Raw genomic sequence first — 25100 nt, 5'->3', positions numbered from 1 at the left:
TTTTATAATAATAAAATAATATAATTAATGCATTATGTACCATCATCTAACAATGAACAATAGATTTACAGTATTTATTCCTCCTTGTTTATGTTAGTTTACAAAAATAAAATGATTCATTTTTAGTTCGCAGTGCAATAACTAATGTTAACATATACAACTTTTGATTTAAAAAAATATATATTATTATATGTTGAAATTAACATTAACCAAGATTAACAAATGCTGTAAAACTACTATTCATTGTTAGTTCATGTAATGTCATCAACTAATGTAGTTAACTAATGCTAACAAATGAAATTATATTGTAAAGTGAAACCTAATTTTAAAATTTTTAACATTTAAAGAGATCTCAGATGTGAGATCTGGAAAATAGAACAATTGAACCATAATAAAAACCACATTTTTATTGTTTTTTTTATTCATCTCAGATTAGTCATGAATTTGGATGTTCAGAAAGACATTTACAGAAAGCATTTACTTCAAAGTGATAATGGGAACATTTAAATGTATCATGTTTTGACGAAAAGTTATTTTCCTTCTGCTTGCATCACAAGCACTGCCAAGGCAACAACATTTTCAGTGACTGAGAAAATGAGAATGTTTTTCCCCTAACCCCAGGGAGTGGCAGCTTCCATACATTTCAAAATGTCACAAGTATCTTTATCAATGGGTGTGCCTTACTGTGTATCTATATTAAAATAGACAACGATACACAATGCATCTGCCATATGAAGTGTCACCTCTGGCCATATTGTGTGTGATTATGTGTATGTCAATACTCACTGAGGTAACCTTGCGACTCTTTCTGCATGGTGGTGATGGGGCAGTCCTTATGTGTCAACAAAAGCTGTTTCAGTTGTGTCACTTCATTCTTTAACATGGTGACCTCATTCTGCCGACAAACACAAGAAAAACAAAACATTCAGAAACATTCTCTCATTGCTTACAGGAATGGAATAAATTGTTGCTAGAAAGTAAAATCTCCGATCACACGCTTTGAATACAGAGATAAAACTAAATATTGTCACTGGTGTTTAGCAACATAAAGTAATCAAAACTAAATGTTCCTCATTACTTATGCAGAACCAGATAAAAGCATGTATACTTCACAAAGAATACGTTTCCTGGATACAGTTTGGCTGGATTTAATTGTTAAAGATGGTTGAAATTCCTCCTTAGTTTAAGATTAAGCTTAAGCCGTGTTTGGGAACATTTACAATGGTTAGCCTCTTGGCTCTTTAGTATGCAAACAAATTTAAACAAAGACACATGTTTACAATGTTCTGTTTTTGTCATACACCCATACATAACTTAACATAATCATGACAAACATGTTGGAAGGTCTTAGATGGACTGGCAGCCTCACATCAAACCTCCCAGTAGACACACTGAACTAAAGGCCAGACACGTCTGAGTCTCATTAGAAAACCTCATAATGAACAGGCGGTGACTTCACTGCAATAACAGTTGTGGGCAACATGAGCATCTGATCAGACATGGTTCTTGAATTTGATTAAACAATCTGGCAGAACCAATATGAAAAGACAGCACTGTTTCAGGGATGCTTGGTGGAGAATAAACCCCACTCTGACAGGTACCATGTCCATGAATGTGGGGTGAATACTTCACAAAAGGCAAAACAAGCCTGTGTCGATGAGCTTTCTGTCCCTCCTTGTCAAACTATGCAATAGCAATGAAAAACTAACATATTTAACATGTTTTGTTTCATTGTAGGTGGGAACTTTTAATAAGAGAATTGTGTAGCTTAGTGGTAATGATCTGGGCTGGTTCAAACCCCACAACAGGTGACAATAATTATCACCATAGTGCTTTTGAGAAAGACACTAAACCTTAGATAAAAGCATCTTATAAGCATTAACTAAATGACAAATTAGCAGATTAACAATAAAGAAAGAGGGTCATTGTGTCAACTCAAGCAGAGGTCTCTGGCCTTAAAATGTTGTTTTTTAATATATTTTTTTTTTACTGTTGAAAGAAATACACACCGTAAATGAAGAGCTAAAAAAATGAAAGCTAAAATATTAAATGTCATGGATAATCCAAGTAATCCATTATTTTGTAGAGATGGGTCAAAATTACAATTTCCACCAATGACTTTAGAGCTAAATTACATAAAAAAAAAAATATTTTACAAAGGTGACAGCACCATTATTTTATTTTTACACAGAGATAGATAAGTCTATTACTAAAATCAGTTGACTTAAGCTCCCCTTGTTGCATTATATGCCAATGATGTGAGTCAAAAATGTTGGAGTTGGAGTGCCTATAACTCAAGAGGTATTAAAGAAATCTTAGTATCCTTTTAGATTTTGATTCAGAACAAACTTTCCTTTTTGTATCTTCATTTTAAAAGCCCTAATTGAAAAAAAGCCCCAGAGATATGGGGCTCTCAGTGTGGTTCCATGCGTAAATTGTTCGATTTTACCCATTTTCAATAATCGTAAACCAAATGTTGGCCACATCGTATGAAGCTAGTTTTTCTTACCTGACAAAACAAAGGTCCGAAGTACAAATTTGGTTGAACTGATATGGAATAGCCCAATACTAAGAAGCACTAGAATAGTAGCATGAAAAAGGGACAATGTTCAATCAGCTGGTCATTATCACAAAATAAACAACTTTAGGATGATGCAAGACCTATTCACCTTTTTATTTTAAAATATTGGCTAATTTTAATGTGAGAAGAAATACTACGATTGACTGATCAGAATGAGGTATTTCAGATAAACTAAAAACAGTGAGAGTGAATGATGTGCCATGGACCCTACACATCCACCAAATACAGACTTACATTAACATTGACATTGAGCATCAATATTTTAGGTATATCTCTATGCAAATGCAAGGTCTATTGAGAGTCTAAATGGATGCGTTCAAAGGGGAATCTCTCATGTGCTGTAACGCTCTGAGGTTTTACTGGACTACAAACCACACACTGAGCTGCAGCTGGCTGTGCTCTGGTTACTCTGTAGACCTCAATAACCCTTTGACCCTACCCTCCACACAGCTCTCCATCTACAGCAGCTTCAGCTGTCAAATGAAGGGTGTTTATGAGCTTCTGTGGTCTAGATTAAGCTAATACTGAGTGAAATATGAGGCCCTGTGTGAAATACATCTCAGTGTGTGTTCCAACGTCAAGTGCGTTTTAACTCTTAAGAACAGAGGCTTTTAGTTGAGGAGAAGAGTGAGAATGAGTGACTTGGGCTGGATTCTGACCTGCAGCTGCATGTTGGTTTGGGTGAGTTCCTCCGCTTTCTTTTCAAGAGACATCACCCAAACTTTCCTTTTCTGTCTGCAGCGTGTTGCGGCTGCACGATTCCTTTCCAGAAACTTCCGTCTGCGCTCATCAGGGTCTTCGTCCATGACTCGTCTGCGACGACCTCCATTGGGTGGCGGGGACTGGAGGGTCTGTGTTGGCTGCATTTGATGCGCTGCTGGAGATAACTGTGAAAAACGAGACAAATATTCACAGCAGCACAATGGTTGTCAGTAAAACTTTCCAGTGTCACGGAAGTCGTCAATGGATACTGGTGTTATTAACAGCTATCTTGAGAATAGAGAATAATTTTTGTTCACACAGACAGAAATCAAGCCACTTGAGAGTGTCACAAATTGAGAGTCACACCTGTTAGTAAATACGGTTGTTAATCCCAAACACTGACTGTGTGAACATTGCCATGGTCTGACATTAGATTCTCCCCAGAGGTATCACATTCATAGGCCTGGCTGCAGGCCAAGTACCAGTCCAACAGCCTTCCTCGGACCACGCAGTGCACCCCACGCTCAGACCTTTCCAGCCAGCAACTTCCTGTCTGGAAGTTTTCTTAAAAACAACATGTGCCCTGTACATGTGGCCCTACAGCCCAATGATGGACATCTGGGTGTGAGAAACAAAAGTTTGATTTACAGGCTGCCCCACCCTCATAAAGAGGTGTCAGGGCCCAGTTTTCCACTGCACACGTTCACTCAGACGAATGTTCAATGACACCCTGAGAACCAGGGCTGCTACCAGGCCCACAAAAACCTTCTTTGACATGTGCTTGGCAATTGCTGTATTTGCCGTCTTCAGATCATTACAGCTTTCTGGAGGGCAATAGAAAATGCAGTGGCTTTGATGGTTTGTATGTATACAGAGCCCCCTCTTTGGCTTAATAATACATTAGAGCCAGAATTTCTGAATCACAAAAAGCTGGATTTAGTCATACACAGCCTAAGTAGTCTTGCTGCAATGGTCAAGACCTGAGAAGAATTCTAAGTAGACACAAGACTTCATCCTTCAAAGCTAGAATTTTCATTTCATGGCAGCCTTTTGAGACATTCATAAAGTGGCCACTGTTTAAGATTTTCCAGGTTGATTCAAAATAGCATACTAATTCTACTCAGTTCAAGCCTTAGCTTAAATTAAATTCAACTATGTTCAACTGAACTCAATTAGTCTAACTACACATCATATCCCTGCTGAAAAGTCTGGCATGGTCCAGGATGGTTTATGCTGGTTAGTGCTGGATTGATGCAGGCCATCCTGTCACCCAGCAAAACTTAGCTGGCAAAGCTGGTCGAATAGCATGTTTTTTCTCATGATAATGGTTGACCAAGAACTTCTTAGAAAGTCTGTTTTCTATAGTTTTCCTATGTAAACATCCACTAGACAGATGTCTTTGGCTGTTGTGTGACTTCTCTCTCTCTTTTTTACCATCTCACACAGGAGCGTCGCATTCTTAGATGCAGTTAGACCATTTGCTCTATTAATTGTGCTGTGTCTAGCTTACTTTAGTGCGAGGATGCATTTGGTGTGAACGGCCCCTTACTGGTTAAGCTAGTCAAGAAACATTGTTGGAACACCACTGCCCTACAAAGCCAGACTGCAGTTACTGCGGCAATACTGAAACTGAGAAAATGGCTTCATAGATTTTTGCTTGTCAGGCCAAATGTGGATTATAACAGTTTCACTCAGTTTTCTCTGAATCTGAGGACAGTTGAGCCAAACCAATCTGTCACAGGAAAGATCATAGTCTAAAAGAATGTATTTTTGTTTAAAAAAAAAAATTTTGTTTGCACAGGGCAGGACAGTATACCTTTATCCCATGATAACCAAAACACAACGTATGCACTCTACTCCAATCAGCTTGACCCAAATATTGCCCTTTTAGAATCTCCACATCCCAAATAAATCTGTCCCATCTCAACCCATTTCAGTACCTGCGAAGAGTGCATGGGTGGATGTGGAGAGGTCTGATGTCCATGTGCAGGGTGGAGGTGGGATGGGTGGGAGTTGTGGTGCCCGTGGCTCTGTGGGTGATGATGGCTGCTCTGTGCATGGCCGAGGTGATGGTGGGCATGGTGCGGGTATCCGTGAGGTGGGCCCTGCATGTGCTGGTGAGGGAGGGAGTGCAGGTGGTGGTGCCCGCCCTGCTCCTGCCGCGATGACATCATCTCCATCATATGACCCATGGTGTTCATGCTTCCATTCGCCATGCCCCCTTGATGGTGAGCAAGGGCAGCTTTTAGTCTCTGAGTAGACAAATGGGGGAAAAGGTACATATTAGTGTAAAGTCCAGCAAGTTTAAAATTTTCCATGTAAAAAGCCCATTTTATTCAGCATACTGCACAAAATTTGAAAGATACTGACTTTTGAACTTGTCATGTTGACTAACACTTGGGAACACGAGAGCAAAAAAAAAAAAAAAAATCAAAACATTATAAATATACTTGAGAGGCAAAACTGCATATTAAGACTTCTTTCAGAGAACACTTCTTGAATTATGTTTATTTTAACTAATTATAAAACTAACTAATTAACTAACTAACTAGCTAAGTAAATAAATAAATAAACAAGGAAAGAAAAACTAATTTAATTTAAGATATGTTCTCTGATGATATGTCTTCAAAGGATATTTCACCCAAAAATGAAAGTTAATGGTGACCAAGGCAAACTTTCTGCCTAACACCACCTTTGAAGTTCCACAGACAAAAGTCACAAGTATTTGGAACAACATTAATGTGAGTAAATAATGACAGAATATTTCATTTATAGTGAACAATCCATTTAATATATTTAGACATTTTTCTTTTCAAGTAAATTTAGGATGTTTAGATATTAGAATGAATAAAAGACAATAATATTAATAAAACATGGCATTTTACAGTGACTTTGTTTAAATTTCACTTAACATGATAAAAATGTGGCTGTCTGTTCAATCAACCAGTGAGTGACTTCACTTATTCTTATTGATCAAATGTGACCACTTGCCACATTTGTAATGAACTTTAAAGGGATAGTTCACCCCAAAATTAAAATGGTCACATCATTTATTCACCCTAATGCCATCCCACATGTGTATGACTTTCTTTCTTTCTTCTGCAGAATACAAATTATGATTTTTAGAAGAATATCTCAGCTGTGCAGGTCCATAAAATGCAAGTGAATGGGTGCCAAAATTTGGACACTCAAAAAAGCACATAAAAGTAATCCATACGACTCCAGTGTTTTAATCCATATTTTCAGAAGTCATATGATAGGTGTGGGTGATAAAGAGATACATTTTTAAGTACAAGTTTGCTCAAAAATTTTCTTCCTGCCCAGTAGGGGGTGATATGCAATGTGAATCACCCAAAACACAAGAAGAAGAATGTGAATGTAATCTGTTTCTCACCCACACCTATCACATCACTTGTAAAGATATTGATTTAACCACTGGAGACATTGTATGGACCAAAACAACTGAGAAATCCTTCTAAAAAAATGTATTTGTGTTCAGCAGATGAAAGAAAGTCATACACATTTGGGATGGCATAAGAGCAATAAACAACAAGATAATTTAGATTTTTTCATGCTAAGCAAGTCACTTCCATTTACCCTCTCACCCGCACACCTACACACCCTCTTACACTCCCAAACACAAAACTGCACTATCTGTCGTCACTATAAGAGCTTCATCTGAAGTGAGAGCCCAGTCAGGTGGGGATTTGGCAGCGAGAAGCCCCCGAGGACTCTCTCGCCCGATTTGCCCATTTCCCCTACAGCCTACGAAGTGTTGATCCAACCGTGTGGTCTACTCAAACTTTCACCCAGGGCTGGTCTTGGAGTCTATGACTCTAGAGACACTCAAAGCACGTCTGTGTTTGGAATGTGTTTACCTCACTGCTCTCTCTCACATAGAGCTGTTTTTCTGGGCAGCTCAATAAGACAACTTAGGGGGCTGAAAAAAGCCACAAATATAAACATACATCTCTTCAAAATATGTCCAATGGTTTGATCTGTTGACAGCACATGTAGACATCATGAAAAAAAAAGTATATTATCATGGGCATATATATTTCTATGTCTGCGTCCATTCATTATGGCTTTCTCAGATGTGAGCCAAGGGGGAATAAACTAGGAGGAGTATTTTTAGAGAGTGTTGAGTCTACAGTATATATTTCCACAAGAGCCGAGCAGGTAGACTGATTTTATAAGAAATGGGCCTGAGGTTCACAAAAACAAACACAACAAGGAATGAGTCAGATAAATAATATAAAACATTAAATGAAGTCAAGCAAATATAATCCAACCTTGACCAGATTTTAGAGAACAGTGCAAAGAATCATTCTTAATGAGTATATTTTTTTATTGTTTTTCTGAAAAATATCTTAATATTCTTAAAATACATTAATTTAGAAGCATAATATACACTCACCTAAAGGATTATTAGGAACACCTGTTCAATTTCTCATTAATGCAATTATCTAATCAACCAATCACATGGCAGTTGCTTCAATGCATTTAGGGGAGTGGTCCTGGTCAAGACAATCTCCTGAAATCCAAACTGAATGTCAGAATTGGAAAGAAAGGTGATTTAAGCAATTTTGAGCGTGGCATGGTTGTTGGTGCCAGACGGGCCGGTCTGAGTATTTCACAATCTGCTCAGTTACTGGGATTTTCACGCACAACCATTTCTAGTGTTTACAAAGAATGGTGTGAAAAGGAAAAACATCCAGTATGCGGCAGTCCAGTGGGCCGAAAATGCCTTGTTGATGCTAGAGGTCAGAGGTGAATGGGCCGACTGATTCAAGCTGATAGAAGAGCAACTTTGCCTGAAATAACCACTCATTACAACCGAGGTATGCAGCAAAGCATTTGTGAAGCCACAACACACACAACCTTGAGGCGGATGGGCTACAACAGCAGAAGACCCCACCGGGTACCACTCATCTCCACTACAAATAGGAAAAAGAGGCTACAATTTGCAAGACCTCACCAAAATTGGACAGTTGAAGACTGGAAAAATGTTGCCTGGTCTGATGAGTCTCGATTTCTGTTGAGACATTCAGATGGTCGAGTCAGAATTTGGCGTAAACAGAATGAGAACATGGATCCATCATGCCTTGTTACCACTGTGCAGGCTGGTGGTGGTGGTGTAATGGTGTGGGGGATGTTTTCTTGGCACACTTTAGGCCCCTTAGTGCCAATTGGGCATCGTTTAAATGCCACGGCCTACCTGATCATTGTTTCTGACCATGTCCATCCCTTTATGGCCACCATGTACCCATCCTCTGATGGCTACTTCCAGCAGGATAATGCACCATGTCACAAAGCTCAAATTATTTCAAATTGGTTTCTTGAACATGACAAGGAGTTCACTGTACTAAAATGGCCCCCACACTCACCAGATCTCAACCCAATAGAGCATCTTTGGGATGTGGTAGAACGGGAGCTTCGTGCCCTGGATGTGCATCCCACAAATCTCCATCAACTGCAAGATGCTATCCTATCAATATGAGCCAACATTTCTAAAGAATGCTTTCAGTACCTTGTTGAATCAATGCCACGTAGAATTAAGGCAGTTCTGAAGGCGAAAGGGGGTCAAACACAGTATTAGTATGATGTTCCTAATAATCCTTTAGGTGAGTGTATGTACTGTATATGTTTTGTTTTAAAGGGACAGATATATACCCCATATAATAAAAGGGAAAAAAATAAATATATAAATAAATACTATCCATCCATCCATCTTCAACCGCTTATCCGAAGTCGGGTCGCGGGGGCAGCTGCCCCAAACTTCCCTATCCCGAGCCACATTAACCAGCTCTGACTGGGGGACCCCGAGGCTTTCCCAGGCCAGTTTGGAGATGTAATCTCTCCACCTAATCCTGGGTCTTCCCCGAGGCCTCCTCCCAGCTGGATGTGCCTGAAACACCTCCCTAGGGAGGCGGCCAGGGGGCATCCTTACCAGATGCCCAAACCACCTCAACTGACTCCTTTCGACGCAATGGAGCAGCGGCTCTACTCCGAGCTCCTCAAGGATGACTGAGCTCCTCACCCTATCTCTAAGGGAGAAGCCCGCCACCCTTCTGAGGAAGCCCATTTCGGCCTCTTGTACTCGCGACCTAGTTCTTTCGGTCATGACCCAGACTTCATGACCATAGGTGAGGGTAGGAAAAAAAATTGACCGGTAGATCGAGAGCTTTGCCTTTCGGCTCAGCTCTCTTTTCGTGACAACAGTGCGATAGAGCGAGTGCAATACCGCCCCCGCTGCCCCGATTCTCCGGCCAACCTCCCGCTCCATTGTCCCCTCACTCGTGAACAAGACCCCGAGGTACTTGAACTCCTTCACTTGGGACAATATTTCCTTCCCTAACTGGAGTACGCACTCCATCGGTTTCCTGCTGAGAACCATGGCCTCAGATTTAGAGGTGCTAATCCTCATCCCAGCTGCATCACACTCGACTGCCAAGCGATCCAGTGAGAGCTGAAGGTCACGGACCGATGATGACATGAAGACAACATCATCTGCAAAAAGCAGCGATGAGATCCCCATCCTTCCACCGCCCAATAACCTCCTCGGTTGAGGTCAACAGCGTCCCATCTTTGCTGTATACAGCTTGGATGGTTCCCCGTTTCCCCCTCCTAAGGTGGCGGACGGTTCTCCAGAAGCACTTTGGTGCGGACTGAAAGTCCTTCTCCATGGCTTCTCCGAACTTTTCCCACACCCACTGCTTTGCCTCCCCCATGGCCGAGGCCGCAGCCCTTCTGGCCTGTCGGTACCTTGCAACTGCCTCCGGAGACCTCCGGGACAACAAATCCCGGAAGGCCTCTTTCTTCAGTCGGACGGCTTCCCTGACCACCAGTGTCCACCACGGTGTTCGAGGGTTACCACCCCTAGAGGCACCTAAAACCTTTAGGCCGCAGCTCTCACCGTGGCTTCGGCAATGGAAGCTTTCAACATTGCCCACTCCGGTTCAATGTCCCCAACCTCCGCAGGGATGCCTGAAAAGCTCCGCCGGAGGTGTGAGTTGAAGATCTCACGGACAGGGACCTCCTCCAAACGTTTCCAGTTCACCCGCACTACTCGCTTGGGCTTCCCAGGTCTGTCCAGAGTCTTTCCCCACCCCCTGACCCAACTCACCACCAGATGGTGATCGGTTGACAGCTCGGCCCCTCTCTTCACCCGAGTGTCCAAAACATATGGCCTCAGATCCGACGACACGATTACAAAATCGATCATCGCCCTTCGGCCTAGGGTGCTCTGGTACCACGTACACTTATGAGCATCCTTATGTTCGAGCATGGTGTTTGTTATAGATAATCCATGACTAGCACAGAAATCTAATAACAAACATCCACTTGAGTTCAGATCGGGGAGGCCGTTCCTCCCAATCACGCCTTTCCAGGTGTCCCTGTCATTTCCCACGTGTGCGTTGAAGTCACCCAGCATCACTATGGAGTCCCCTACTGGGGCCCTATTCAGGACTCCATTCAGGGTCTCCAAGAAGGCCGAATACTCTGAACTGCTGTTCGGTGCATATGCACAGACAACAGTCAGCGTTTTCCCCCCCACAACCTGTAGGCGTAGGGAGGCGACCCTCTCGTCCACCGGGGTAAACTCCAAGGTAGTGGCGCTCAGCCGGGGGCTCGTGAGTATCCCCACACCCGCCCGTCGCCTCACACCCTGGGAAATAATTACTACTAATAAATAATTGCTCAGTGATGTCATACAATGGCACTTTATGGTGACCACCTCCATAGGCTTCATAAAGGATGCAAAAGTATCATTTATAAGTCTAATAAATTATTGTATGAAACTCATGCCTTATTCTGAAGGCATATGACATGGTTTGATGAGAAACAAACTGAAATCTAATGTATTATTTAGTGGAAATCTTTACAGAATTTTGCTCTCCTGTGTTATGAGAGTGCACGAGAGCAATGGAATACACATCCCACGCTCACGAGTATAAACGTGATCAAATGTTGTTTTGTCAAAATAATTTTTGTCGCAAAAAAATAAATAAAAAATGGTGTAAGAAAAACTTTTACCACATTTAATCACATTTATGCAATGTACTTACTTTAAAGTTGTTTAGGTATTTAGGCATAGGTATAAAAAGACAAAAATACTGATTACTTAAATACATTTTTGGAGTAAGTCTGAAAATCAAACTAAATTACACAAGCAACTCCTGTATCATGTCAAATCTCTAAAATATCTGATAAAATCTCATAAAACTCAATTCTACTAAATGATATCTACAGTCATATAAAGAATGACAGAAAAAATAAGCCATGACCCTTCCATCATGTTGTTCTCTTCTCTTCTCTTCTCTTCTCTTCTCTTCTCTTCTCTTCTCTTCTCTTCTCTTCTCTTCTCTTCTCTTCTCCTGTCTTTTCCTCTCCTCTCTCCTCTCATCTCCTGTACTTTCCTCTCCTCTCCTCTCCTCTCATGTCCTGTTCTACCCTCTCTTCTCTCCTCTCCTCTCCTCTCCTCTCATCTCCTGTCCTGTCCTGCCCTCTCCTCTCCTCTCCTCTCCTCACCTCTTCTCTCCTGTTCTACCCTCTCTCTCTCTCTCCTCTCCTCTCCTCTCTGGTCCTCTCCCTCTCCTCTCCTCTCTCCGGTCCTCCTCTCCTCTCCTCTCCTCTCCTTTCCTCTCCTCTCCTCTCCTCTTTATCCAACAAAAACAAGCACTCAGACATAACTACACTATGGTCAACAGGAAATATTTTGATCAGGCATCTAAATACAAATCAAAACAGAATTGATCCAAGTCTTTCTTTTCAAGATGTCTTTATTTTCTGAGTCATCCAGGTTGCTATTTACCACAACAAACCCAAACTGATTTACTGTAATAAGTTGCTGGTCCTTCAGTCTCTTCAAGCCAAGCAAAGCCATTCCATCCCTCCATAACATCTGGAAATGCCAGTCCTCTCTGCCTTCTCGAGAGCACCATCTGCACCTTACCCCACACTAATCCTTGCCAATACTGCATCTAATGACCCTCTATTGCCTTAATCAACATTTGTGCTGTTACGCAAAACATTTTCCACATCTAGTTAAGAAAACACCGCCAGCCACAGTGAGACAACAACAATTTCTATTTCCTATTTTTTCCAGCCTGGTATTAAGTTTTATGTTGCAGTGAAGAGGAACAGATCTGGCTGGTTTTGTCTTACTTCTAATGTAACATTATTATACATTAATGCTTCAATCAGAAGTATACAATAAAAAATTTATTAAAAAAAAAACTGTTTAAAGGTTTTTATATTATAAATCAATTTAAGGGCTCTATTTTTGTGAGTGAAAAACACACAGCGCTACATGCAAAACAAACTTACACTACATATTATCCAGTTTTCATGAGAGTGCTAAATCTAAGTGCAATACAAAGCGCAAGTGGACGTGGGTGGGAGTGTTTGCGCTAACTGTAGGTGTATTCACACAACATGTGGGCGCATCAAATTATGTCCCTGAAAATCACTGTTGTAGCCGTCTTATGAAATAAAAATGTATTCGATTTGTGTTAACTATCTATAGGTCATGGTTTATTTTAAATTATTATTGTGTTTACATTTACAGTTGTATTTATGATCTAATTTGTATTGGTATTTGTGACGAGGAGGAGGGCGGGGCTTGGCCGTGACTACACACACCCGGCCCCCAATCAGGCTAATCAGCCGAGCAGAGGGATAAGTACAAAGGGATGTGGCAGTTCGGGAATGAGAGAGCCACACACAGCTGCCGTGTGTGTGTGTGTGTGTGTGTGTTTATGTTTAAGTTATTTTAAATATTAATTTCACTGTTCGTCTGGTTCCTGCCTCCTCCTTTCCCATTTTAAACCTTGTTACAGTTTTTTTCCACCTGTTGTCACAGAGTGATTTTTAAGTTACTGCAAAAGCTGTCCTATAAAGAGAGTGTAAAATGTTTTTGGAACATTTAATTGTTTTGATTATATTTTCATTTAGTTTGAAGTGTAATTTGAATTTAGAAATATTTTTGGTTTCATTATTTCATGTTTTAATAAATTAACTGAAATGAAGTGTGAGCTGATACATTTACTATTATAGTTTTTCTGAACTGCTAAAACACTAAACCCCTTTTTTGAACCACAAGCTCAGTGGCCTAAACCCATTTGTCGAATCAATAACTTTTTTTTTTCAAAACTCTAAACACATTCTCACTTACTAAAATACATTCTGCACAGTGATGCACTTGTGTTGCAAAACAGTAAACACAGGCAGCACAAGTTACAACACAGTTGTCATCATTTACACACAATGACTCAAAATTGTTCACACTTGTTTCTAATGATGTGAAAACTTGATTTTGAGGCAGAATTAATCTCTCATTGACTTTGATTTTGAAGTTGCACAAAGTTTTTGAGTGAGTGTACTGTAATGTATTTTTTATTTAGTGTTCTTTGTTCTCTGGGGTTTTGCAGTTGGACTTCTGTATTTTTACAGACATTACTGTAAATACTGTATTACTTGCAATACTGACAGTATACAATATATTCACTGTACTACTGTAAGTTGTGATAACTATACTTTTTTGACATTCATTGCAAAATGTGCTTACTATTTATAATAAACATTCTGTAAATACATGCCCTGGATGGCGTGTTCTCTATTTTATGATATACTGTCTAATGAATGCTCTGTAGTGTTTATATTGACTTGCCGTGTGTATGATCTGAAAGCACAGGTTAAATGGTTTTGAGGTGATTGTTTGATTTGGCCAGAAGAGTCAGGGGTTTTGTGAATGTAGTTTGAAGATTTGGTTTTGTGTTTAAAGTTGTGAGAAAATGGGTGAAGGTTTCAAGAAATGTGTTTTAGCAATTCAGAAAAACTGTAATTCTAACCATGATTTGTGTGTCAGAAGATGATACACTGTTGATAACTGAATGATAGTAATGAAAAATTACAATGACATGGAATTATCAAAGATTTTTTTCCCCAGGCAAATTGGTTAAATGGAAAATGATTTATCTAGTTAAAGGTAAAAAAAAAAAAGTACAATAATTTCTGTGCCATTAAATGCACTAAATGTAGTTGCAATAATATTGAGTGTTTCCAAATGGACGGTTTCCTCTGCCTGTCTTCCATTGCCTGAAAAAACGGATAGTTCTGTCCCAAACATGTTGAGCCACTAAAACAAACAGAGCATAGCCTAAAGAGTCACGGTTTGAAACACTTTTTGGCAAAATTAACAAACAAATGGCTCACTTTTAGTAATCATCTCTGCATATTAAGCTGAGAAATTATTTTCACACTGAAAAAAATAACACACTCCAACTTAAGTAAATAAATGTTTAAATTAGGGCTGTCAATCGCTAATTGTTTTTATTGAATTAATTACCGTTTAATTAATCTAATTAATCACAACTAATCGCATACAGTATGTCAGGGTTCCGCCTTTAGTTTTTTCCGCTTTGTGTCAGAGCCCTGACATGTACATATTCTATGTCTGTTTTATGTCTTGTGTCTGGATTCAGCCACTTCAGTTGGTTTGATTGATTTACTCTGTGGCTGAATCCAGACATTTTTGTTTTGTCTTGTGCTGTGTGAATGCACTTGGGTTTGTGTTTTCTCATTTCCTTGTACATTCGTATCAGTCAGTGATTAACTCTGCCCTATTGTTTGCCTTGTTATCTGTCTGATTATTAGTTGATTGTTTTCACTTGCCCTCCTCGTTATCGCCTTGTTTCCTTCCCTATTTTATCCCATTGTGTTTTTGAGTTGTGCCAATTCGTTGTGGAATGTATTGTGGATTTTTCCCTGTTAGTTGTCTGCCAGTCGGTTCCTGTCCAGTCCTGTTAGTTTGATTGTAGCCCTGCTTCAGCCCAGCCCGTCATCTGGTTTGTCACATTGGACTGCGTTTGTTTTTCCCCTTCAGGGTAGTTTTGGTTGTTTTTGTTATGTTTTTGTAAAAGCCCATTGAATTGCCTCCTTCGCTCCTTCCCTCACTTCAAACCTGACACAGTATATCAACATTTGCTGAGTAAGGCCCCCAAATAAAGATAATACAATTTAAATAGTAATAATTAATATAATTATAAACATGTAATAATTATTAATAGAATTCAATATATGTTTGTTTATTTCCCATATAACTGAACATATCTAACTATAATTGAACCCTCATCTGAAACTGTGACAGATGTATTAAGCTCTAATATCTGTACCAAGATGGAGTATATCAAAATAACTAGAGCTGAGGGGCCATCTTTCATTCATTAACATACTTGACATACTGGGGTCACAGTTCACAAAAACACCTCTGACTGATTGGGCCACCTGTCAATCAACTCTGCTTTTACTTTGATTGGACCTGGGCAGCTGTGCACCTATCTCTCTCTCCTTCTTTCTCTGGCAGATTGTGTTCAGTTCCCACATGGTGGAATGCTTCTGTCTGCAGCCGTGCTGCAGTAACAGAGGGGACAAGCATGGGTGCTTGTCATCTAAAGCGCCAGTTGGTTTCAGCTTGGCAGTAAGCCAGCTGTGAATAGTGGGAGGAAGTGAGAAGGGGTAGTGGAGTGTCTCTCTCTCTCTTCTCCACAGGAAGATAAATCCATCCATCATTTGTGGGGTGTATAGATGATCGCCTGCTATCAGTGTACTAATGTAATCAGTCTGGCTCTGAGTAGGGCCCCAGAGTGCTGCACAGGGTCAGAGGCCAAATGAGCATGTACACCACAAGAGGCTGAGTGAAACAGCACAAAGCAGGAAGTACACACTTAACAGATCCCTAGTAACCACAATACATACTGTGTACAAAAGCTATTTGTTTTAAGAGGCATCAGCTTTTATTCTTGGTTTGTTTGTTTCTTTCTCTATTTCTCTTTCTGTGGCCAGGGTGCGATAAGACATAAAAAATAAATCCAGGGGATCTGAGTTCATATCGTGGCTAAAAATATAAATATTTTTTTTAGTAAACCAAGTAAATTGCAATCGAACCATCATTTTTGTTTATTTCTTTTGTATGAAAAAGAGCAGCTTTGGCATATTGCTTTCAACTCCTTTTTGGTTTAAATTGTAACAACGTTTCTTGCCAACATACAGAATGGAGAGAAAAAGGATACAAAGTGAATTCTCAGATAAAAGACCAATACATGTCAAGCAGAAGAACCCTACTAATAAGAAAGACATGATATCCTTTCATGCATTACATTACATTACATTACATCGTTTTGTAACGTCATTCAGACAGCTAAAACCTGTTCTAATGTTGCTGAAGCCCAGAAAAAACTGAAGCCATTAATCACTCAAAAAGGGCAGAAATCTGAAAAACGAAACCAGAAAGTTCAGATCACAGATGTTAAACAATCTAGACTGATTCAAAATGATTAAATATCCTTTACACTGTGTTTTACCAGAAACCAGATTTGCCAACATGTCAACAGGTGAAATCAAGAGAGAAATAATAACAAAGTTCTCTCACCTAAGTACTTTCTCAAATCCCCTCCAAATAGAGTAAACGGAAAACTTTCTCTTCCAAAACTGTCAGGTAGAAATGAACAGAACAGGAAGACTTCTAATATAACCTATTTATGTTACGTGTGTACATCATCTCTAATGACGTAAGCAGAGATCCCACATCAGCACTCATGTGTATTACTGAGTCGGACTCATCTGTCCATCATAATTAGGTGTAAACACACATTAGAGTCGAGCCCCCAGAGCTGAAACAGCAGCTATATTAGCCTGTAATGATAGTGTTGTCTCAAATGCTGGCACTGCAAAACCGAGTAAACAGTCATTACAGTAACACAAGTGTTGACCTGTCGAGAGTCTGTCCTCCAGAGGTAAATTCTCTTGAACTGATTCACAACCAAGACAACCAAGTGTGTGAAGCACCTGTATGTGAAATAATACCAAGCATGTAACCAAATATTCAAGATGCATTTATCTTTAATTAAAGCCCATTTTAATAGACCAATATTCTGAATATTGGTGGGGATGTGGTCTAATCCTTAGAGGACACGCCCACAGGACTGCCCACAGTCCGTTTGCTGAACATCTGATGCATATCACACACAAAAATGGAAAGGGCTCTCAATCTGGCAAACTCTAATATGAGTGGCTGGCTTTATACAACTTCAACTTCAACACTTGGTTGGCCACTTTGGGTGGTTTTTGGTCACAGTAAGCAGCAATATGGGCCACACTCTATGCTGATCGTCTAAGGTCCAGCTACACAAGACTAGGGTCAATGTCTATAGGTGGTACAGAACTGTCCTATATCTTCCACGACACCTTGAATAATCACTTTTGAATAGCTTAAAAATCACATCATTCTGATCCTGTTCCCTGCATCACTGTAATAAATACATAAATAAATGGCCAGGTAATCTAAAAATGTTCTTCATGTGGTATCATCTAAAGTAACTGCTTTTATTCAAGTCAATTTTCTTATTTAATCTGACAAATTTGGTTAAACCAACAAAATTACTTATTATGGGTTAGAACAATTAGAAATAGATTTTTGAAGTAACAATTGCACATTACCCCTTTTTCAGTGTGCAAATCAATCATTTAGATATTTTGAGCAATGCAAAACATTTTATAGATAGCCTTTCCTTTCTGACCTCTTATCTCTCTCACTCAGTCATTGCTTTTACTAAGCCTGAGGCATGATGTGTAATTGCACATTAATGCTATTTATTAATTGCCTCTTCCTTCGTGTCACTCATGTTTTGAATGATATCATCATAAGTGCATGAGATGCATCTTGACAACAGACAGAGAAGACGACAAATAAATGCTGCAGATGAAGAAATGACTTAATATCAATAAAAACGTGTAAGCAAAGAGGGATGGCCTCACCTGCTGCTGAAGGAGTAAATCAAACAAGAATGAGGTCAGAGGACAGTGTGTGTTTGTTTGTGTGTGTGTGGGCGGGTTTGGGTGGTTTATGAGGACATTTGTTTAGGTTACAAACTGTAATTACAAGGGTATTATGCTATTCAAGTAGTTTATGATGACATTTCTAGTGCCCCCATAATTCATATAATAGTAAAAAACATTGTAAAAGTTTTTTTGTGAGGGTTAGGTTTAGGGGTGGGGTTAGGCGATAGAATCTATAGTTCGTACATCATAAGAATCATTATGTCTATGGAGAGTCCTCATAAGGATATCTGCACCAACGTGTGTGTGTGTGTGTGTGTATGTGTGTGTGTGTGTGTATGTGTGTGTGTGTGTGTATGTGTGTGTATGTGTGTGTGTGTGTGTGTATGTGTGTGTGTGTGTGTGCCATAGAGAGCTTGCTTGGTGTCTGCCAGACTTACTGCCAAATACTCCAAACCATATCCGTGACAACTCTACCTGTCTAAAACTCTTTCTGTCAATCTATTCATTCTTTCTTCTCTGTTTCTGTCTATGTCATTCCAGCCATATACAAGTATACATTGGAACTAAATGTCGTTTCAGTGGGTCTGCAGTGCAGTTTACAAAAAATGACAATAAACAACCATTGTAACAACACACAGTGAGTAATACAATTACTTCACTGTACACAATACACTGTAAACAATATGCTTAAACATTAACATAATAATAAGTACAAACAGTGGGAGTTGGGGAAACATACAGTATACACATAGTGAACACAAAAGTGACAGGTGATTGTTGCAATGGTAGCAGTAGTGCAGTAAGAAATAGCTGAGGTATTAAAGTGTTAGTAATAATTAAATAAATAATTTACTGATACAGTATTGGTATGAAGATTATTTAAAAAGTTTGTAATTTACTGATAATAATTATTGTTAAAGTAATTTACTGAGACAGTATTACTATGAAGATTATTAAAAAGTTATAATTTACTGATACAGAAGTAAAAGATAAAGTTGTGGTACCAAGGATTGACAGTAGTGCAAGTGGCTTCAGTTGTAATTGACAGTTATCTCAGTCCAACAGTCCAGTCTTTCTTCTTGTGGTGGAACTTGGTATCAGGGCATTGAGGAGCCTGACAACTTGAATAAAGAAACTGTTGCACAGTCTTTTTGTGTTTGCCTGTACGTACGGCAAAGTGTTGGTATGAGGCATCAGTGGTGTCTTTTGTGATGCTGTAGGCCTTGTTCACACAACATGTTTGATAAATGGCTGATATGGGAGGGAGAAAGGTTCCAATAATTATCTTTGCAGTTTTTACAATGCATTGCAGGGCCTTGCAGTCTGAAGCATTACAAATGCCAAACCAGACAGTGATAAATGAGGTATTAATGGTCCTCTGTAGAACATGGTGAGGATAAAAAGGGGGAGGTTTGCTCTTGTCAGTCGCAGCAGAAAGTGGAGATGCTGCTGTGCTTTCTTGGCCAGTGAGGTACTGAGGGACCAAGAGAGGTTAACTGTGATGTGCAGACCCAGAAACTTGGTGCTCCTGACTGAGTCTACAGCTGACCCATTGGCGGTGGACAGTGCAGGACTTCCTGAAGTCAATAATTCTCTCTTGTGTTCTGTCAACATTTATAGACAGGTTGTTGTTCTCACACCAGTCCATTAAAAGCTCAACCTCAATTATCTGACTCATTATTGTTGCTTATAAGGCCCACCACCATGGTGTCATCTGCAAACTTGATGTGCTTTGTACTATTTTTGGAAGTACAGTCATGAGTCATCAGGGTTGCAGAGCTACGGTACTCAGTGTGATGGTGTCTGACCAGTTGTTGTCCATCTGGACTGCCTGAGGCCCCTCAGTCAGGAAGTCCAGGATCCAGTTGCAGAGGGAAGTCCTGATGTTGAGTGAGCTCAGATTCTCTGTGAGGTTTTGAGGGATTATTGTGTTTTAATGCTGAACCAAAGTCTTTGAACAGCATTCTGACATAAGTGTTCTTCTTTTCTAGATGTGACAAGGCTAAGTGAAGACAGGCCCATCCAAACTCCCACTGGGCCCCTGAAAAATTATACCTAATTTGTCCCTCTCAGCTTGGCTGACCATGGGGTGGGGAGTTTGTGCACGTGCCAGTATATGTTGGTGTGATGCGAGTGTGCAATCTCTGGCGGGCGATCTCTGGACACCATAGCACTATAGGGGGAGTTGATCTATCTCGCTCACCAGTAGCTGGGCCCTTGAAAGCTGTCCCCTTAGTGGTGGACCTGATGAAGGGCAAGGGATATGGAGTCAACAGTAGGGCAGTTCAGTCGGTATGCAAACTGTAGAGGGTCTGAGAGGTGGGCAGCGTAGACTTGATCTGGTGGTAGTCATTGAGGCAGGTCACAGTGGACTTTTTTGGAACCGGTATGATGGTAGAGGATTTGAAGCAGACAGAGATGACAGCCTGGCCCTGAGAGTTATTAATGATGTCAGTCAGAACCTCAGCCAGCTGATCTGCACATTCTCTGAGCACGTGGCCAGGTATGTTGTCAGGTCTAGCAGCTTTCCTTGGATTGACTCTGCTAAGTGTCCTTCTTACATCAGCTGTGGACATGCAGAGTACCTGATCCTCTGGGAGAGGTGTGGTTTTTCTTGCAGGTGTAGTATTCAGTGCTTCAAACCATGCATAGAAGCTGTTGAGCACATCTGGCAGGGATGCATCACTGTCACAGGGCTGTGGAGTAGTGCTGTAGTCAGTAATGGCCTGGATGGCCTGCCACATACACTGAGTGTCTCTGTTATCTTGAAAATGTCCTTGGATTTTCTGTGCATGTGCTCGTTTTGCGAACTTGATGGCACGGGAAAGGTTGGACCTTGCAATGCTGATGGCTGCCTTGTCATCTGACAGTGCACAGACTTCTGCTTTCATCCATGGTTTGTTGTCAGCCCATGTGGTGATAAGTTTGTGGAAAGTAACATCATCTATGCACTTACTTTAATAACCAGACACAGATGCAGCATTCTCTTCCAAGTTGATGGTTTCCTCCTGCTGCTCTGTATGCGTCCCTGATGTTTGTGTAAGTCCAAAGTGTTTTCCCCTCTGGTTGAAAAGTTTACATACTGGTGGAATTTAGGAAATAAAGACTTAAGGTTGTGGTTAAAGTCACTGGCAATAATTTAGTTTTTTTGCATAATCTGAGGTAAGGAAGCAAAATTTATGATACCAATGTTGTCAGATTTTACTGCTGATTTGAAAGATGTTCTTTGATCATAATCTTGACCAACCGTTTTGGAGATTTCAGTCTTTCCACATTCAAGTAGATCGGAGCTGCTCTTGTATGCCTCTTGTTTACAAAGAAAAATGTTTAATTCTCGAGTTCATTGACAGACGATGTCTGCATCTAAAAGGTGATTGACTCTTTTCCTGTTAGGCAAGACTTCCTTTTCTACATCCGTTGACCATTCCAATTTCTACCATTCATTTGAATAGAAGTGGCCCGTCTCTGCTAAATAGTCTCTGGTGGAATGTAAACAGTAGTAAATTCCCACAGTAAATAGAAGGGCCTGAACTTAACTTTTATAAATTCCACTAGTGAATAGCAGTGTCTACAAATGATTTAACTTTTTAAGTGTAACAACTACAGTATACCAGTGTTTCCCAACCAGGGGTACGAGTACCCCAGGAAGTACTTAAAGTGATAGTTCACCCAAAAATGAAAATTATGCCATCAATAATAATAATAATAATAATAAGTTTATTTTATATAGCGCCTTTCACAAACCCAAGGTCGCTTTACATAGTGGAAAGGCAATGAAACACAACTGCAAACAAACCAATAACTCCTTATGGCTGAGGCTGTCATTCAGCCGAACAGTTCCATGGAAGAAAATCAAACAGTTTAGAACAATATGAGAGTGAGTGAATGATGAATTATTAATTAATGGTTAATTATTCCTTTAAGCAGGTTATAGGGGGTACTTGATTTATTTTTATTTTTGGTAGACCTATGCAACAGAAATTACACCTTAAAATATTAGAGCTGTTTATAGATTAAACATATTAAGTGTGATTAATCTCAGGACTTTTTCAGTTCCTTTTTTATTGACATTATTTACACATCACAAAAACAGGACTAAAATATCATGTGTACAAAACAAACAAAATAGTCAAGACAAATCTAAATAAAGGACAGCTATCATAGTTCCCATGGCATTCACTATCAGGAAGTTAAGTTTTCATCTAGTTGAAAAAAGATAATAAATGAGGACCACATTTCAATAAGCATCACATTTTCAGTTCCTTTTTAAGGAAATAAAACAAAATATCGGGCCTTATTCAAGACACATGAGCAGTAGGAACTTGTGTGTTAAATGTTCGTGAATCCATTCTTGCATAAATTGACACATTGAATTCAAAAAAACGTTCAGCTCATGTTTCATGAATAACACTCAAAAGTTTTGTGGATGACATATCTGTGCTACTTGTTGATTCTGTTTTGAAGTAACACTATTCACAAAACTCCAGATGTTACCTTAAAGAGATAGTTCCCCCAAAAATGAAAATTCTCTCATAACTTTCTCACCCCCATGTCATCCCATATACTACCTTTATATGTTTTTTGGAGATTCAAAATTTCCATTCCCTTGCATCAGTTGATATTTGCTTAAATCTGTTATCAGCCGATCGTACCTAGAATTAGGGCCGATCTTTTTTCAGCATGCAGGGAATCACAAATACACACTGCTCCTCTAATGAATGAGCACTAGCTCATGAAGCATGACAGTGTGGCCTTTGGAGGGTGAGTTGTTGGCAATTCTAAGCTTTCACGAATTTAAATAAAAATTTACATGAATATGCTGTTTTGTTTTTAAAAATGTGTAAGAATTAAACGTTCATGTATATTAAGTTGCTCATTTTCTAGAGTCATTACAGTAGTTATTCTGACTCATTGCACAGTGAGGAGGAAGAGGATAAAGGGGCTTCCAATGGGTATAAAAATGAATTAAACAACAAATAAACATGCAAACACAAATCTGTAACATGAGCTGTGACAATCAGACATTATGTGGTACAATAGAGACAGCTTGAGACATCATGAGCACTTTTAGCTGTAGTGCTCTCGGTGTCAATCAAACATGTGCGCTCTCCAGGTGCTCTTAATATCACATCAGCAGTCACTCATCCCAGCGCTATCTTGTGAGGATCCCAATTTAAATCAGATTAATGTTGGTCACAATACCACTAATAAAAGATATAACTGTTTAACCTTCAATAACGGCACCACGTCTTCATGCATTTGCTTAATAATTAGTGATTTGTGTCCAAAGACACCAAACAAATCATAGAAATTAATGATTTCTCACTGGAGCATGTAATGGATATATTTTTCTTATTTTAAAATATCTCCTCTGTGTGTGATGCTCTCTAATCTTAGTTAAAAAATCGGAGATCAGTTTAAGCCTCAAATTCCTTGATCGGTGCACAACTAGTTTGTGTTGTGCAAAAGCAAGAAAGTCATACACATCTTAACCTAATGCAAACAAATTAAATAATATATTTTGGACTTGAATAAAACCAGTTAATGAAGATGTTACCAAAAGAAGCAAATACTTTTAGGTTAACAACTTTTATCCTTGAACTTTCATCTGCCCAGCATGAACCAACCAAAATGTAAAAAAAATTCAAAAGCTGTAATTCATGAAAAGCAGTATAATAAAACAATATCTCACAGCAAAATTTGATATGAAAGATGATTCATTCATACCATCTGCACTAGTCAGGGCTGTGCTGTTAAACACTTGTTTTCCACCACAGAGCAGGCTGAAATCAGAGGTGTAATGTTTCATGCATCAGAGTCCTATAGATTCACCGTCTCAGCCACTAACTCTTGCATCCTTCAGCCCTCTGGGTCTGTACTGTGCTTTATGTTCACTCTCCCTCTTTGCATAAATCTGAGCTGTAATTTTCCTGGCACTGGTTCCTGCTCTCTGTGGACTCCAAGGTAAGAGATGACCATCTATTTCTCTCCATTCCCCCCAATCACTGACGCCAGACTCAATAAGGGTCTTGCCATTGAGCCTAAGCCCCGCTGTGCCCAACTGCACATGCCCCGCTCCCTCCACCACACCCCCATTAGCGCATTTTTAAGAGCCCCCTCCCCTCCCCCCGCTCGGCTCTTAAAACAAGACCCTGCCAGCGGCAGCGAGCTGGGGACCACTTAACTGATTTCTTATGGGAAGGTTTTTAAGCAGGTAGAGGCAATTCGTTTGCACAGCCTGTTACAGTCAGATTGAAATGTTTGCCATGCTGGCACAACTGTGGGTCTGTGTCAGCTTTGCCAGGCTAATCATTTGGAACCAATTTCATTTGGGTTTACGGTGTATTTAGTCACCAAGCAGGAATCTTATATATGATGCAGTTAGTGAGAAAGATGACAGAGGGAAGGCAAAAACCTTTAAATGAGCACATGTGGCAAAGGGACATTCATTTTGTGAAAACTAAGAGTTCTGAGGATATCAAAATACACTGTAAATGTGCCAGGTAGCCTAAAAATGTGTTCACATTTAAATTAATTGATTTGATTTATTTATTAAGTAACATGTTAAATCATCTTTATCCAATTAGGTTACACCAATGAAAGTGTAATTTTATGGGTTAGATCCAGTAGAAATAGATCCTTGAGATAACAATTGCAGTTACCACTTTTTTTTCAGTGTAGCTGTTCTTTATTGTATGCCTCTTATTTGTCGACGCTGTATTTCAGAGGAGTTATAAACAAAATGAAACTGCATTTCCAACACATTGCAACATACATTTAACAAGGAATAATGTAGTATGGGGCTTATTTTATCGATTGAGATTTGATTGGATCGTGAAATGCATGCAGGCTGTGGCATTGTTAGTTAATATTATTTTCCCTGCCCACAAAGTTTTGGTTATCTCAATAGAAATGATAAAAATAATTATGAAATGTATTGCATTTTTATTTGATTTGTATGGAATAAAGTGCACTT

General features: G+C 39.6%; 1 protein-coding gene across 1 annotated transcript in view; it reads right to left on the bottom strand.

Annotated features, from left to right (window-relative positions):
- LOC127657590 (cyclic AMP-responsive element-binding protein 5-like) overlaps nucleotides 1–25100 on the bottom strand; it is a 93934-nt gene that overhangs the window by 5910 nt on the left and 62924 nt on the right. The window contains exons 8-10 of the mRNA XM_052146448.1: nucleotides 5224–5535; nucleotides 3241–3468; nucleotides 787–895 (exon numbers count right to left, since the gene is read on the bottom strand). Coding sequence (XP_052002408.1) covers nucleotides 787–895; nucleotides 3241–3468; nucleotides 5224–5535 — 649 coding nt within the window. The remainder of the gene's footprint in view (nucleotides 1–786; nucleotides 896–3240; nucleotides 3469–5223; nucleotides 5536–25100) is intronic.

The sequence above is a fragment of the Xyrauchen texanus genome, chromosome 17 (assembly GCF_025860055.1).
Source record: "Xyrauchen texanus isolate HMW12.3.18 chromosome 17, RBS_HiC_50CHRs, whole genome shotgun sequence".
NCBI lineage: Eukaryota > Metazoa > Chordata > Actinopteri > Cypriniformes > Catostomidae > Xyrauchen > Xyrauchen texanus.
The sequence above is the reverse complement of the archived record's forward strand: the minus strand, read 5'-3'. Positions and strand labels throughout refer to the sequence as shown.